This window comes from Saccopteryx leptura, chromosome 7, assembly GCF_036850995.1.
Source record: "Saccopteryx leptura isolate mSacLep1 chromosome 7, mSacLep1_pri_phased_curated, whole genome shotgun sequence".
NCBI classification, from domain to species: Eukaryota; Metazoa; Chordata; class Mammalia; order Chiroptera; family Emballonuridae; genus Saccopteryx; species Saccopteryx leptura.
In genome coordinates, this window is record NC_089509.1 from 102,537,490 (window position 1) to 102,550,357 (window position 12,868).

A 12,868-nucleotide genomic window follows, 5' to 3' on the forward strand; every position below is an offset into this window, starting at 1 on the left:
TAAAATGGTGCAACCACGTTGGGAAACAGTTGAGCAGTTCTTCAAACGATTAAACATAGAATTACCATATAACCCAGCAATTCTGCTCCTAGGTAACTACCCTAGAAGAAATAAACACATAAATCCATGTAAAGCCCTGGCCGGTTGGCTCAGCAGTAGAGCGTCGGCCTGGCGTGCGGGGGACCCGGGTTCAATTCCCGGCCAGGGCACATGGGAGAAGCGCCCATTTGCTTCTCCACACCCCCCCTCCTTCTTCTCTGTCTCTCTCTTCCCCTCCCGCAGCCAAGGCTCCATTGGAACAAAGATGGCCCGGGCGCTGGGGATGGCTCCTTGGCCTCTGCCCCAGGCGCTAGAGTGGCTCTGGTCGCGGCAGAGCGACGCCCCAGAGGGGCAGAGCATCGCCCCTGGTGGACAGAGCGTCGCCCCTGGTGGGCGTGCTGGGTGGATCCCGGTCGGGCGCATGCGGGAGTCTGTCTGACTGTCTCTCCCCGTTTCCAGCTTCAGAAAAATACACACACACACACACAAAAAATCCATGTAAAAAAGTCATGCATGGATGTCCACAGCAGTGTTCTTTAAAACATCCCCCAAACGGATACAATGCAAATATTCATCAACTGATGTATGTATAAACAAACTGCGGTGCGTCCCAGCAATGGGAAATTATTCAGCGATAAAAATGAAGTACTGCCTGACCAGGTGGTGGCGCAGTGGATAGAGTGTCAGACTGGGATGCGGAAAGACCCAGGTTCAAGACCCTGAGGTCGCCAGTTTGAGCGCAGGCTCATCTGGTTTGAGCAAAAGCTCACCAGCATACACCCAAGGTCGCTGGCTCAAGCAAGGGGTTACTAGGTCTGCTGAAGGCCCACGGTCAAGACACATATGAGAAAGCAATCAATGAACAACTAAGGTGTCACAACGAAAAACTGATGATTGATGCTTCTCATCTCTCTCCCTTCCTATCTGTCTGTCCCTATCTATCCCTCTGACTCTCTGTCTCTGTAAAAAAAATTTAAAAAAAATGAAGTACTGATACATGCTACCATATGAATGAACCCTGAGAACATTACACTATGTGAAAGCCACGTACTGTGTTGTTCCACTTACATGAAATATCCACAGTAGACAAATCTACAGAAAGTACATTAGGGCTGGGGGGGGGGCAGAAATGGGGAGTAACTGCTAATGGATAGGAAGTTTCTTCTGAGGGTGATGAAAGTGTTTGGAAATTAGGTTATGGTAAGGTTGCACAACCTTAAATACGCGAAAACTCGTTGACTAGCACACTTTAAACAGGTAAAGTTACGTTATTAAATTTTATCAGCCTGACCAGTCGGTGGCGCAGTGGATAGAGCGAAGGACTGGGATGCAGAGGACCCAGGTTTGAGACTCCGAGGTCGCCAGCTTGAGCGCGAGCTCATCTGGTTTGAGCAAGGCTCACCAGCTTGAGCCCAAGGTCGCTGGCTCAAGCAACGGGTCACTCGGTCTGCTGTAGTTCCCCCCCCCCCACCTTCAAGGCACATATGAGAAATCAATCAATGAACAACTAAGGAACCGCAACAAAGAATTGATGTTTCTCATCTCTCTCCCTTCCTATCTGTCCCTATCTATCCCTCTCTCTGACTCTCTCTGTCTCTCCCACAAGAAAAAAAAATTTATCAGTATAATATAATTTCATTATGTAATATTGGGAATATATATTATCTGCTGTTAATTTTTTTTTTTAAAAAGAGAGAAATGGCTGGAAACTGCTTTGGGGCTCTAAACGACCCCCACACACACCCATATCAAAGGAGTAATAGGGTCAGGAAGTGGGAGTCTCTAAGAGGAATTTTGGGGGAGAGAGTTGTTTTGCTCTGAGTGCCACCTGCTAGGGGCTCTTCCCTCATCTGAGGGAGTGTGCTCAGCTCAGCGTGAGTTGGCTGGAGCACAGGGAAAGTGGGAGGTGAGCCGGGCGCAGGTCTGAACGTCTGAAGGGTGAGAGGACACAGGGAAACAGAGAGAGGGACTACTTTGGCCGCCTCAGTCCCAGGCTTGCTGAGGCCGAGTGCCTATGGGCTCCAAGCACGCACCAACGGGAGAGATAGCTGCCTCAGAAGCTGTCCAAGAGGGCCACCTGGAGGGCTGTCAGGACTCCAGCAGGAGGAGGCCGGAGGGAGCAAGGGACACCTGAGCTGTAGACGGGTACTGAACGCCTGACAGGGCTGCTGCCACCCACCGGAAGGACGCGGTGCGAGACTTGTGGCAAGGTAGAAGGGTGTCTCCAAAACACCCACAAAAGTGCTGCAAGATAGAAAAAGTCAACATTTGATGCCTCCAGCACCTTCCACTGGCAAAAGCTCAGGAGTCCTATCTCCACCCAAAGTGGCCTGTGTAGCCTCAGCATGGTGCCCGGTGGACGAGAACGCTCTGCTCCCTGCCCTCCTTCCCTCTTCCATATGTCGGGGAGGCAGACGGGGAAACTGCTGAAATACACACACAGCTGACGGCCAGATAGGGGTTGACGAGGGCAAAACCAACCCCGCATCAAGTACCAAGGTCACTGGCGCTGGGCGTGTTTACTACTGACCAGAGGACCTTCTATTACCTGATAGTGACTGGAAAAGGCACGAGACTTGCCCTCATGTCACTGGGGGACAGGGGAAGCAAAGGATAGCTTCCAAGGGCAGGGAGGGGTAGGTAAAATTAAGTGGCTTTATAATCACTTCCCAAGTTCTGCTTGTTCAGGCTGATGCTTACAAAACAGCAGCTACTGTCAGCGTTTGGAGAGAAGTAACCCAGGGAACGTCGAGCCAGTGAAGCCTGGCACAGGGCGGGCACTCAAGGCTAGCTACCATCTAGTCATCATCTTCGGCATCATTAGCACCACTGTTTTAGAGTGGACGCCCGCTTTGGAATCGATCCTTCTCAAGTCACTGAGAGCCAGAGAGGGGAAGTAACTTTTCCAAGGTCACACAGCAAGTCTCCTGATTCCACAGACTGGTGCCCCTAGAACAGAACTATCTGTAGAATGGACCAGGGGGATGTGAGCTTCTTTTTAAGAAGAGAGGGCTTGTATACACTCAAAGTCACATTTCTATCTTTTCCCTCCTAGTACTTTAATAATAAGAGTAATCGTCATCATCGACACAAATGATTGCCAGCATGGTACATACTAGGCACTCTCCTCTCCACACTTCACATACATTACTTCATTGAATTTTAACAACAATTCTATACAGAAGGCACAGTGAACCCATTCCACAGATAAAGCATTTGGGTCTCCGCAAGGCAAAGGCAAAGTGACTTGACCAAGGAACACAGTTATAAACAACAGAGCTTGGGACCAGGCCTTCTGATTCTCAATCCCACAGTCTTACTCCCCATAGCAGAAATTAGCCTGTTCAACATGATTTCAGCTTTCCATTTTCCATGTACAACTTCCCTACACCCTTGAAATAAGGCTTGGATGTGTGACTTGTCTTGGCCCATAAAACGTCAGCAGAAAAAAAGTGTGTCACATCCAGGCAGAATCAGTATGCAAGTCTAATGTCCTCTCACACTGGACAGGCAGCAGGGGCAAGAAATGTTTTTTTTTTTTAATACTGTTTTTCTTGATTGCCACCTTTATTTATTTACTTATTTATTTATTTATTTATTTATTTATTTATTTATTTTAGAGAGGAGAGAGGGGGAGAGAGAGAAAGAGCGAGAAAGAGAGAGAGAGAGAAAGGGAGGAGGAGCAGGAAGCATCAACTCCCACATCTGCCCTGACCAGACAAGTGCAGGGTTTTGAACCGGCGACCTCAGCATTCCAGGTCGACGCTTTATCCACTGCACCACCCCAGGTGAGGCCAAGAAATATGTTTCTGTTGAGTTAAGCCACTAAGAATTTGGGGCTCTTTGTTACCTGGCATAACCAAGCCTCTCCTGGCTGATACAACCACTGAGCTATGCTGCTTCCCACTACACACTCAGGATTTGGAAAGGTCTGAGGGTCCATTTTAGCTCCTCTCAAGTCATTAAAGGAAACAGTGACTGACGTCAAAGATATGGAAAGAATCACTCCTGTAACCCCTGCATTTTATAGCAAATGAAGATGACCTAAGGAAAAGGAGTTACCAAGGACACCCAGAACTCAAATCTGCTGCCTCCCAGGCCAACGTCTGTCCGGGTCCATCTGTCTCTCTTCCCATGTCTCTCACCTGTTTTTCTCACCTTCTCAGTCTCTGCCTGTTTGCTGTGTACCTCTCTCTCCTTCCTTCTCTCTCAAAAAACAAACAAACAGAGAACCCTTGTTCAAGCCCAGCTCACATGAAGACTTCACCGACCGGGGACCACGGCTATGATTGAAGAGGCGCATTCCCAGCGCGGATATAAGAATCTGAGGAGGAGGTAGGGGCCCCCCAGAACACGGTGCTCTCCCCTAGGGAAGGGAACGCCTCCTCACAGACCCTGGGGGCTGAGAAGCTTGGGCACAAAACCAAGCCCCCTGTCACAGCCCCTGACTCTGGTGGGACTGCTCACAGAATCAAAAAGGCTGACAGGCACCAGGAGGAGAAAGCCCTTAGCGGGGTGCTTGCCGGCCCCCCATGCCATCTCCAGCCGAGCTGAGGGGCTTGTCCTGCTCTCCCTTATTCTTGCTTTTGGCCCTGAGCCCTCTGCTGTTTTCTTCCACTCCCCCTGCCTCTCGTAAGTCGTGAGCAGCTCTAAACAACTCAGTGTCCGAGGAGATGAGGGAAGGGTGGGAGTGACAACGGGGTGGGGGGCGAGGGCCCTCGGACCAGGTCAGCCCGTGGGCTTCTCGGAGGCGGAAGACAGCCCGCGTGCCCTGGTGCGGGGCTGGCTTCCGAGAAGGCCTGCCCTGGAACACTGCGGAGGACTGTGGAGACGGCTCCGTGCAGCATAGGCAGAAACACAGCCCCTCCCGCTCACGGGGAGCTGAGGTCTGGGCACGGGGCTTCGGAACTCGGGCCAAACAGCTAATGGGGCTTCTGGAGGCTGCGAAGCGTGGTGTCAGCCAGAGCGCTGAGCTGGCAGCTCCGGACCGAACTGGAGAACAACAAAGACAGCCAAGAGAGGGGGGCTGGTAGAGGACCAGCCGCTCCCCACCCCGCCCGGACCCGCTCTTCCTCCCCGCTCAGCGCCACGGCTTCAGGCAGCTGACTGCGGGCAGCCCAGGCCACTCCTTTCTGGGGGCAATGGGCTGAATTCCGCCGCCCCACTCCCAGAAAAAAACTCATATGAAGTCCTAACCCCCAGTACCTCCGAGCGTGACTGGATTTGGACACAGGGCCTTTAAAGAGGTACGGCTGGCCCCTAAAACCCAGTCTGACTGGTGTCCTCGTAACAGGTGATTAGGACACAGACCACCGCAGGAAGACTGGCGAAGAGACGGGGGCAAGGGAGCCGAGTGTAAGCCAAGCAGTGAGGCCTCTGGAGTAACAGGCCCTTCCGACAGCTTGATCTCGGAGTTCAGGCCGCCAGACTGTGAGAAAGTTACTGTCTGTTGTTCAATCCCTTCCCTCTGTGTTACCCTGTTGTGGCTGCCCAATCTGACTATGGCGCCAGGCCAGCGGGTTCGTCAGAGGGCACTGCCCCCAAAGTGTGGAGTCCCTGAGATGGCAGGTGTTCCCCCGTCCCTCGGTCACCGGTCCAAAGGCCTGGAAACTTCTGTGGGCCGAAAGTTCTTGATATTGAGCTTCCAAGGATTCTGACCCTTTCTTCACTGCCCCCTCCTTCTGGCCTAACTGCAGGTGAGTCAAAATGGTCCCCCAGCACCGACGGTCACTCCAACCTTGGTCCCCCATGTAGAGGCACACTTTCCCTATCCCCCCTATTTCTGGTTCTGTTTCCTGGGCCTATCCAAAATGAAATGGGCCACCCTGTGTGGCAGCCAGCTCCCCGCTTTCTAAGGGTTTGAGAAGTTGGGGAGCCACCTGGCTTAGGGGTGTGGGGGTGCTGAATAACCTGAGCTCTAAGGCAGATGGAGAGGGATGTGGAGTCAGACCCCAAATTCAAACATCAGCTCCACCTCTTATCTCACAACCGTAGGGAACATCGCCCATCTTGCCACACTCAGTACGATCGCTGGTAGAGGGAGCTGAGATCACTCGAAGGTGGGTCCCCCCCCACGGGACTGCCTCCCCTGTCGGCCGGTCCCTTCCCCTCCCGAGCCTCAGTCTCTCCACTGTGGCAGGAGGGCATTGGATGGGCTCTGTGATTGGCCGGGGCCACTCCAGCCTGGGAGGTCAGCCCACAGAGACCCCATAGGGGTCTTTCTTCATTCACTTCGCTGCCAAGAGTAATCAGGGCTGGGCTGGCCTGACCTGTGGTGGCGCAGTGGGATAAAGCGTCGACCTGGAACACTGAGGTTGCCGGTTCGAAACCTTGGGCTTGCCTGGTCAAGGCACATATAGGAGTTGATGCTTCCTGTTCCTCCCCCTTCTCTCTCTCTTTCTAAAAATCAATAAATAAAATATTTTTTTTAAAAAAAGAGTAATCAGGGCTGCCCTGGCGAGGGGAAGAATGCGTGGAGCATCACAATGGCACACGCCCCAAACCGGAACTGGGAGTGGGAGGGCGGGGACACAGGCAGCGAGGAAGGCGTCAACCGCAGAACAGTCATGACACTGGGGGTTAAGTCAGTCGCCTGAAGGGCTTCCCAGAGGAACAGGAGCTCTGTCCCCAGTGCTGGCTGCCCCTCACTACAGGGTGGGGTCCAGGCCAGAGACGATTTCTGTTGTCGAGTGCCGGGCTCAGCGCCCCCACCCACCGCTCTGCGTCACCCAGTTGGCTGCAGAGGAGCTGGCCCGGCCTGGCCTCTCCCGTCCACTCCCCTGGCAGGCCTGAGCTAGGAGAGGCAGGCTGCTTCCAGAAACGGCCTCAACTCACCTTGGACACGCTACCCTCTACCTAGTATGAGAGGCCAGCCCCTCACCAGGGGCATCCTGAGCAAACAGCCCCTCACCCTCCGGGCACGTGGGGGAGACAGGAAAGGATGCGTCTCAGTTGCTCCCCGCCCTGCACCGGGCCAGCCCGATGGCCACCAGGGCGCTACACTGCACGTCCCCCACGCCCAGCCCTCTCTCCCTGTGAGCGGCTACACTGCACGTCCCCCACGCCCGGCCCTCTCTCACTGTGAGCGGCTACACTGCACGTCCCCCACGCCCAGCCCTCTCTCCCTGTGAGCGGCTACACTGCACGTTCCCCCACGTCCGGCCCTCTCTCCCTGTGAGCGGCTACACTGCACGTCCCCCACGCCCAGCCCTCTCTCCCTGTGAGCGGCTACACTCCACGTTCCCCACGCCCAGCCCTCTCTCCCTGTGAGCGGTTACACTGCACGTCCCCCACGCCCGGCCCTCTCTCCCTGTGAGCGGTTACACTGCACGTCCCCCACGTCCAGCCCTCTCTCCCTGTGAGCGGTTACACTGCACGTCCCCCACGTCCGGCCCTCTCTCCCTGTGAGCGGCTACACTGCACGTCCCCCCACGCCCGGCCCTCTCTCCCTGTGAGCGGCTACACTGCACGTTCCCCCACGCCCAGCCCTCTCTCACTGTGAGCGGCTACACTGCACGTCCCCCCACATCCGGCCCTCTCTCCCTGTGAGCGGCTACACTGCACGTCCCCCCACGCCCAGCCCTCTCTCACTGTGAGCGGCTACACTGCACGTTCCCCCACGTCCAGCCCTCTCTCCCTGTGAGCGGTTACACTGCACGTCCCCCACGCCCAGCCCTCTCTCCCTGTGAGCGGCTACACTGCACGTTCCCCCACGTCCGGCCCTCTCTCCCTGTGAGCGGCAGGACTAGGCCAATCTGGTCTTCCCAAGGGTGAGAAGTAAGGGGGGAAGCAGGCAGACACTCACCCCAGCCCAGCAGGGACCCAGGTATCACCACAGGACCAGATACGCAGAACAAACCCCTGGGGACATCAGCCAACCCAGAACCTCCCAGTGTTTTCACACATGGATCCTCTCTTCACTAGTGAGGTAACCTTGGACAGGTGACGTAAGCCTTCTGCACCCCGGTTCCCTCAACTAGCCGTAATAATGGTGCCCAGTTCACCGGGTACCTGCGAGCATTAGAAAAGGTGGTGGCTACCGAGAACTGGCACCATGGCTGGCAGGTGACAGAGCGGAGCTGGCTCCCAAGGCCAAGGGGCCGTCTCGCTCGACCCTGTCTGCAGACCCTGAGACTCGGCCACAGTGAACTCCCGATGTGTCTCAGACCCTGAGACTCGGCCACAGTGAACTCCCGATGTGTCTCAGACCCTGAGACTCGGCCACAGGGAACTCCTGATGTGTCTCAGACTCGTGACTCGGCCACAGTGAACTCCCGATGTGTCTCAGACCCTGAGACTCGGCCACAGTGAACTCCCGATGTGTCTCAGACTCATGCACAAGCCCAGCAGGCCGCCCTCCACCACTGCTGATCCCCGAAAGCTGTTCACTGAGTCCCCGTTTTACAGCAGAGTAAACTGAGGCCCCAAGAGGAAGGCATCTTGTCAAAGGATTCGAACCCAGGTAGTTTATCCCCAGTGGCCACATCCTGAACCCCTGTACTAAAATGCCTCTCACGAAAATTGCTACAATACCCGATAACATGGACACTAGTACCGCCCCAAGTTTGTAGAGAGGAAACCAGGACCAGAGGAAGGCTAAATAATCCGACCAAGGACACGCAGCTACGGAGAAGAGAGCTGGGGCCTGGGTCCAGGCCGGCGGCTGTGAAGCACACACGCCGGGGAACAGGCAGAGCCGCCCTGGGTACCACATCACCACCCAGCCCATTCCCCAGCCCCGGGGCGACCCCAGGGAGTGACCAAGCCCCCTCCCAAGCTCTGACTTAGGCCATCTCCTGGGCACCTCAGAATCTGGGGGATTAGGGGCCTCTACCCAGCTGGCACATGGAGAAACTGAGGCACGGAGACTTGTCCACAACTAGGGAGACAGACTCAGGCCTCCTGCTTCCCTCTCTCTCTCTCTCTTTTTTTTTTTTTTTTTTTTACAGAGAGAGTCAGAGAGAGCGATAGATAGATACAGACAGGAACAGAGAGAGATGAGAAGCATCGATCATTAGTTTTTTGTTGTGACACCTTAGTTGTTCATTGATTGCTTTCTCATATGTGCCTTGACCATGGGCTACAGCAGACCAAGGAACCCCTTGTCCAAGCTGGTGAGCTTTTGCTCAAACCAGGTGAGCCCGTGCTCAAGCTGGCGACCTCAGGGTCTCGAACCTGGGTCCTCCGCATCCCAGTCCAATGCTCTATCCACTACGCCACCGCCTGGTCAGGCCTGCTTCCCTCTCTTAACTGGAGAATTGGCCAGAGAAAATGCTTTCATGTCTGGACCCCAGAATCTAGAGTCTTCCAGAATACCCCCGGCAGGACGGGGATAATGCTACAGCTCCCCCACCAGGGCTGGTCACAGCTTGCTTTCCTGTCGTTGAAGGGGGGTGCAACCCAGCAGCAGGGAACACCCAGTGGGACAGGTGGGGTCTGCCTCTGACCTGCCCAACTACACAGCTGCCCTCCCAGGCCAGGCTAGGCCAGGCCAGGGGAGGGGACATCAGGGCCGTGAGCTGCCACCCGCCTTCCCTGTGCCCCCTTCAGGCACAAAGCCAGCTTCTCAGCCTCCAGACACGAGCCCCTCTGTCCCCACGAGACGAGCTGACCTTCCACTGGCCAAGAGGGCCCACTGGCTCCAGCCCCGCCTGGGGGAGCAGCTCGCAGGGGCTGGGAGGAGGGGCCGAGAGCCGCCCCTCCCCCTCCCCTCCCTCCCCTGCCCTGTCTCTCACTGTCCCTCTGCCCCTCTCCTTCCCCACCCCCACCCCCACCCCACCCCGTCTCCACCAGCCAACTCTGTCCCAAACCCTGACCTTCCACGGCCACGCCTTCTTCCCCCTTAATTATTTTACCTTTTATTTGCCTGGCACTTTAGAGTTTACCAAATGTTTTTACAGTTATCACTAGGGAGAGATGGGGAGACATTGAAAATTCCTTCAAATTGCCAAGTGTTCTTGTTAAAAATGCAAAACATCCCCAGAAGATGAACAATTAGGCTGGCAGCCACGGGCACCTCAGGACTGATTCACTTCACCGTCTGCCTCCTCCTCCGCACTCAGCACAGGGGACAGGGTGGGGGCGGCCGGGGGCCTTGGCAGAGTGGAGAAGGCCCTGGTGGGGTGTCTGCACCCCGGGGGGGAGGAAGGGCAGGGAATTAGGGTAGGTATGAGGACTTTGCAGTGTTGCACATAAACAGCATGCCCTCATCGAGCCCTAAATTCTAGCCCAACCACCGCCCTCCTCCCCCATTGCTCATTCTAGCATCTCCATGGTCACAGGGGAAATCTTTATACAAGAAAAGGCTTAGCCTGACCAGGCGGTGCAGTGGATAGAGCGTCAGCCTAGGACGCTGAGGACCCAGGTTTGAAACCCCAATGTTGCCAGCTTGAGCACAGGGTCACTGGCTTGGGCCCAAAGACCGCTGGCTTGAGCCCAAGGTTGCTGACTTGAGCAAGGGGTCACTTGCTCTGCTGTAGTGTCCGCTCAAGGTACATATGAAAAACTGATCAATGAACAACAGTTAAGGTGCCGTAACTATGAGTTGATGCTTCTCATCTCTCTCCCTTCCTGTCTGTCTGTCCCTGTCTGTCTGTCTTTCTCTGTCTCTCTCTCTCTCTCACTAAAAAACAAAAATGAAAGAAGGAAAGAAAAGGCTTAAAAGACTTTCAGGGTAGAGTCCACAAATCTAGATCCTTGGTGAGGGAGGCAGGAAAGAAGGTGAGGGTGCCTGGTTCTCCCTAACCCAGCGCTGCTACTTGGCCCAGGGTCCCCCCGGACAGGGCTGCCCCACCCGAGCCAGCTCCAGCTGGAAGGGGAAGCCCAGAGGCTGGGTGCTAGTGTCCTAGAAAGCACACATTCTGTGTCGTGGGGGTAAATCAGCAGATCCTTCCTTCAGGAGGGTCTCAGTTACCCGAGTGAAAACTCACAGTCGCGAGGGTCTTCCCAGTTCCCACATTCCGCGGTCCCGGGACCAAATCAGGGAGGCAAGCCTGTGGCCAAAGCCCAGATGGGGCGTCTCAAGTGTTCCTGAGCTCCAGGCATGCGCACTTTCGGAGGCCCCCCACCCCGCACCCCATCACACATATTCAGATAAACCACATAAATAAATATAACCCATATATAGCTCTCAAAAGTTGAACTGAGTTGCAGCTGACCCTCTGACATAATGTTAGGTTTTGCAGCTAAATGTGTATTCATTTCAATTCTGTAGCTTTCTTTTCAAATTTTGGAGCCCATCTGTTTGTTCCCAGCTCTCCAACATTTTCATTGGCTGTTGATGAAAGCCTGCGGGCCCTAGATGCTGCGTCCACATTCCTGGTGCTCTGACCCCAGAGAACTCAGGCAGCGCGCCTGGAGAAGGGCAGCAGCGGGTGTGAAGAGAAACCTAACAAATGCTGTGTTGGCATCACGGGGGTTACCGCCAGGTCCACTCAAGGTCACCTCCTCGAAGGGGCCCTCCCAGGCAACTGCGGCTGACAAGAATACCGCCCATGCCCATCTCAGAGCACGTGCCATCCATGGGACTTGCTTGGCACCAATGGCACACCCTGGTGTGGCTGTCTGGCTGCCTTTTTCTTAGCTCCGTCTTTACTACTGGACACATTCGTGTTTGCCTTATCTTCTCCCACTGCACTGGGAGCCTTCAGAGGTGCTCAGGACATTTGGACCTCTCCTCTGTCTCCCCTTGGAACCCAGGACGGTGTCACAGCCGAACCAGACAGCTGAGGCCCTGCGCGCAGGGGCTGTGCGCTTTGGAGAGGGACAGGCAGCCGCTGGCCCAACCTACCCTCCATGCCATCTTCGCGATGCCCATTGAGGTTGTCATAGGAATCCCAGCGGATGAGGGGGTCGGAGGTGTTGTAGTCCACGGACACGCTCGGTCCGTTCTCCAGGTGCTCCATGCCTAGAAGGGTGGGGACGGGTGGGAGGACAGGGAGGAGACAGAGAAAAGAGCGCGGCAGCTGGAAAAACAGAGGAAGCCAACAAGATCCCCCAAGGATGCTCCCTAAGGGACTTCTCATTTTCTTGACCCTGGCAGGGCGGGATCAGTGGCTTAAGTTGGACGGAAAACCCAGGGGTCTGGTTTCTTGCATTCTTGAAAAGGCTCAAAACAGGTCACAGGGGTAAATCAGGACAGGGCACTGAGGAATGAAGACCCCCCTCCCTCAAGAGAAAGCTGAGGGACCCTCTGGCTGAGTTCTCCCTCTTTCTTTTCTGTGTCCTAGGAGCATGCAGAGAGACCAGAGTCTGCCCCTGGACTCAGCCCCCTGTGGCAGGGCTCCCAGCCTTGACACTGAGAGGACACAAGGCCTGCAGGCCACCGCCCCGGCCTCTGCCTCAGATGCTTTCCACCCCAGGTAGGGGTCTGAGGGGAAAGGCAGAGTCTCTCACACATCCAGATAAAGCCCAGAATGAAGACAGCGCGAGCTGCAAGTCAGACACTCTGGGGCGAGCCACCTTCCTGACCTGGCAGTGCTTTCTTTAATCTATCTAGAGCCCCTCTGTCTATAACCTAGTTTCATGTTCTGCATTCTGTCCTCAAATAAGATGGAGAACAACTGGTCTCCACATATAACCAGTCTAAAGGCTTCAGGGCCATTATTAAACTGGTCTTCTCATCTTCAGGTTGAACCACCTCAGTGGTCAGAAATACTTATCGTTTATCCAGCACCTTTGAGTGTCCCCTCAGCCACTCCCTGCACGGCCCTCAGTCTCTAAATATATAATAGGGTGATGACCTAATGGGACGAGGATAGTTTATCCAACTCAGCGCCTCTCTGTCTGCTTTTTTATTTTTATTACCCAGAGATTAAGTCACTGGTTCATG

General features: G+C 55.0%; 1 protein-coding gene across 12 annotated transcripts in view; it reads right to left on the bottom strand.

Annotated features, from left to right (window-relative positions):
• TNS1 (tensin 1) overlaps positions 1-12,868 on the bottom strand; it is a 195,904-nt gene that overhangs the window by 68,809 nt on the left and 114,227 nt on the right. For all 12 annotated transcript variants that reach the window (XR_010746667.1, XM_066346644.1, XM_066346642.1 and 9 more), the window contains one exon: positions 11,828-11,944. Coding sequence is in view for 11 of the 12 variants with exons in the window: in XM_066346644.1 (XP_066202741.1) it covers positions 11,828-11,944 (117 nt within the window). In the remaining variant the exon portion in view is untranslated. The remainder of the gene's footprint in view (positions 1-11,827; positions 11,945-12,868) is intronic.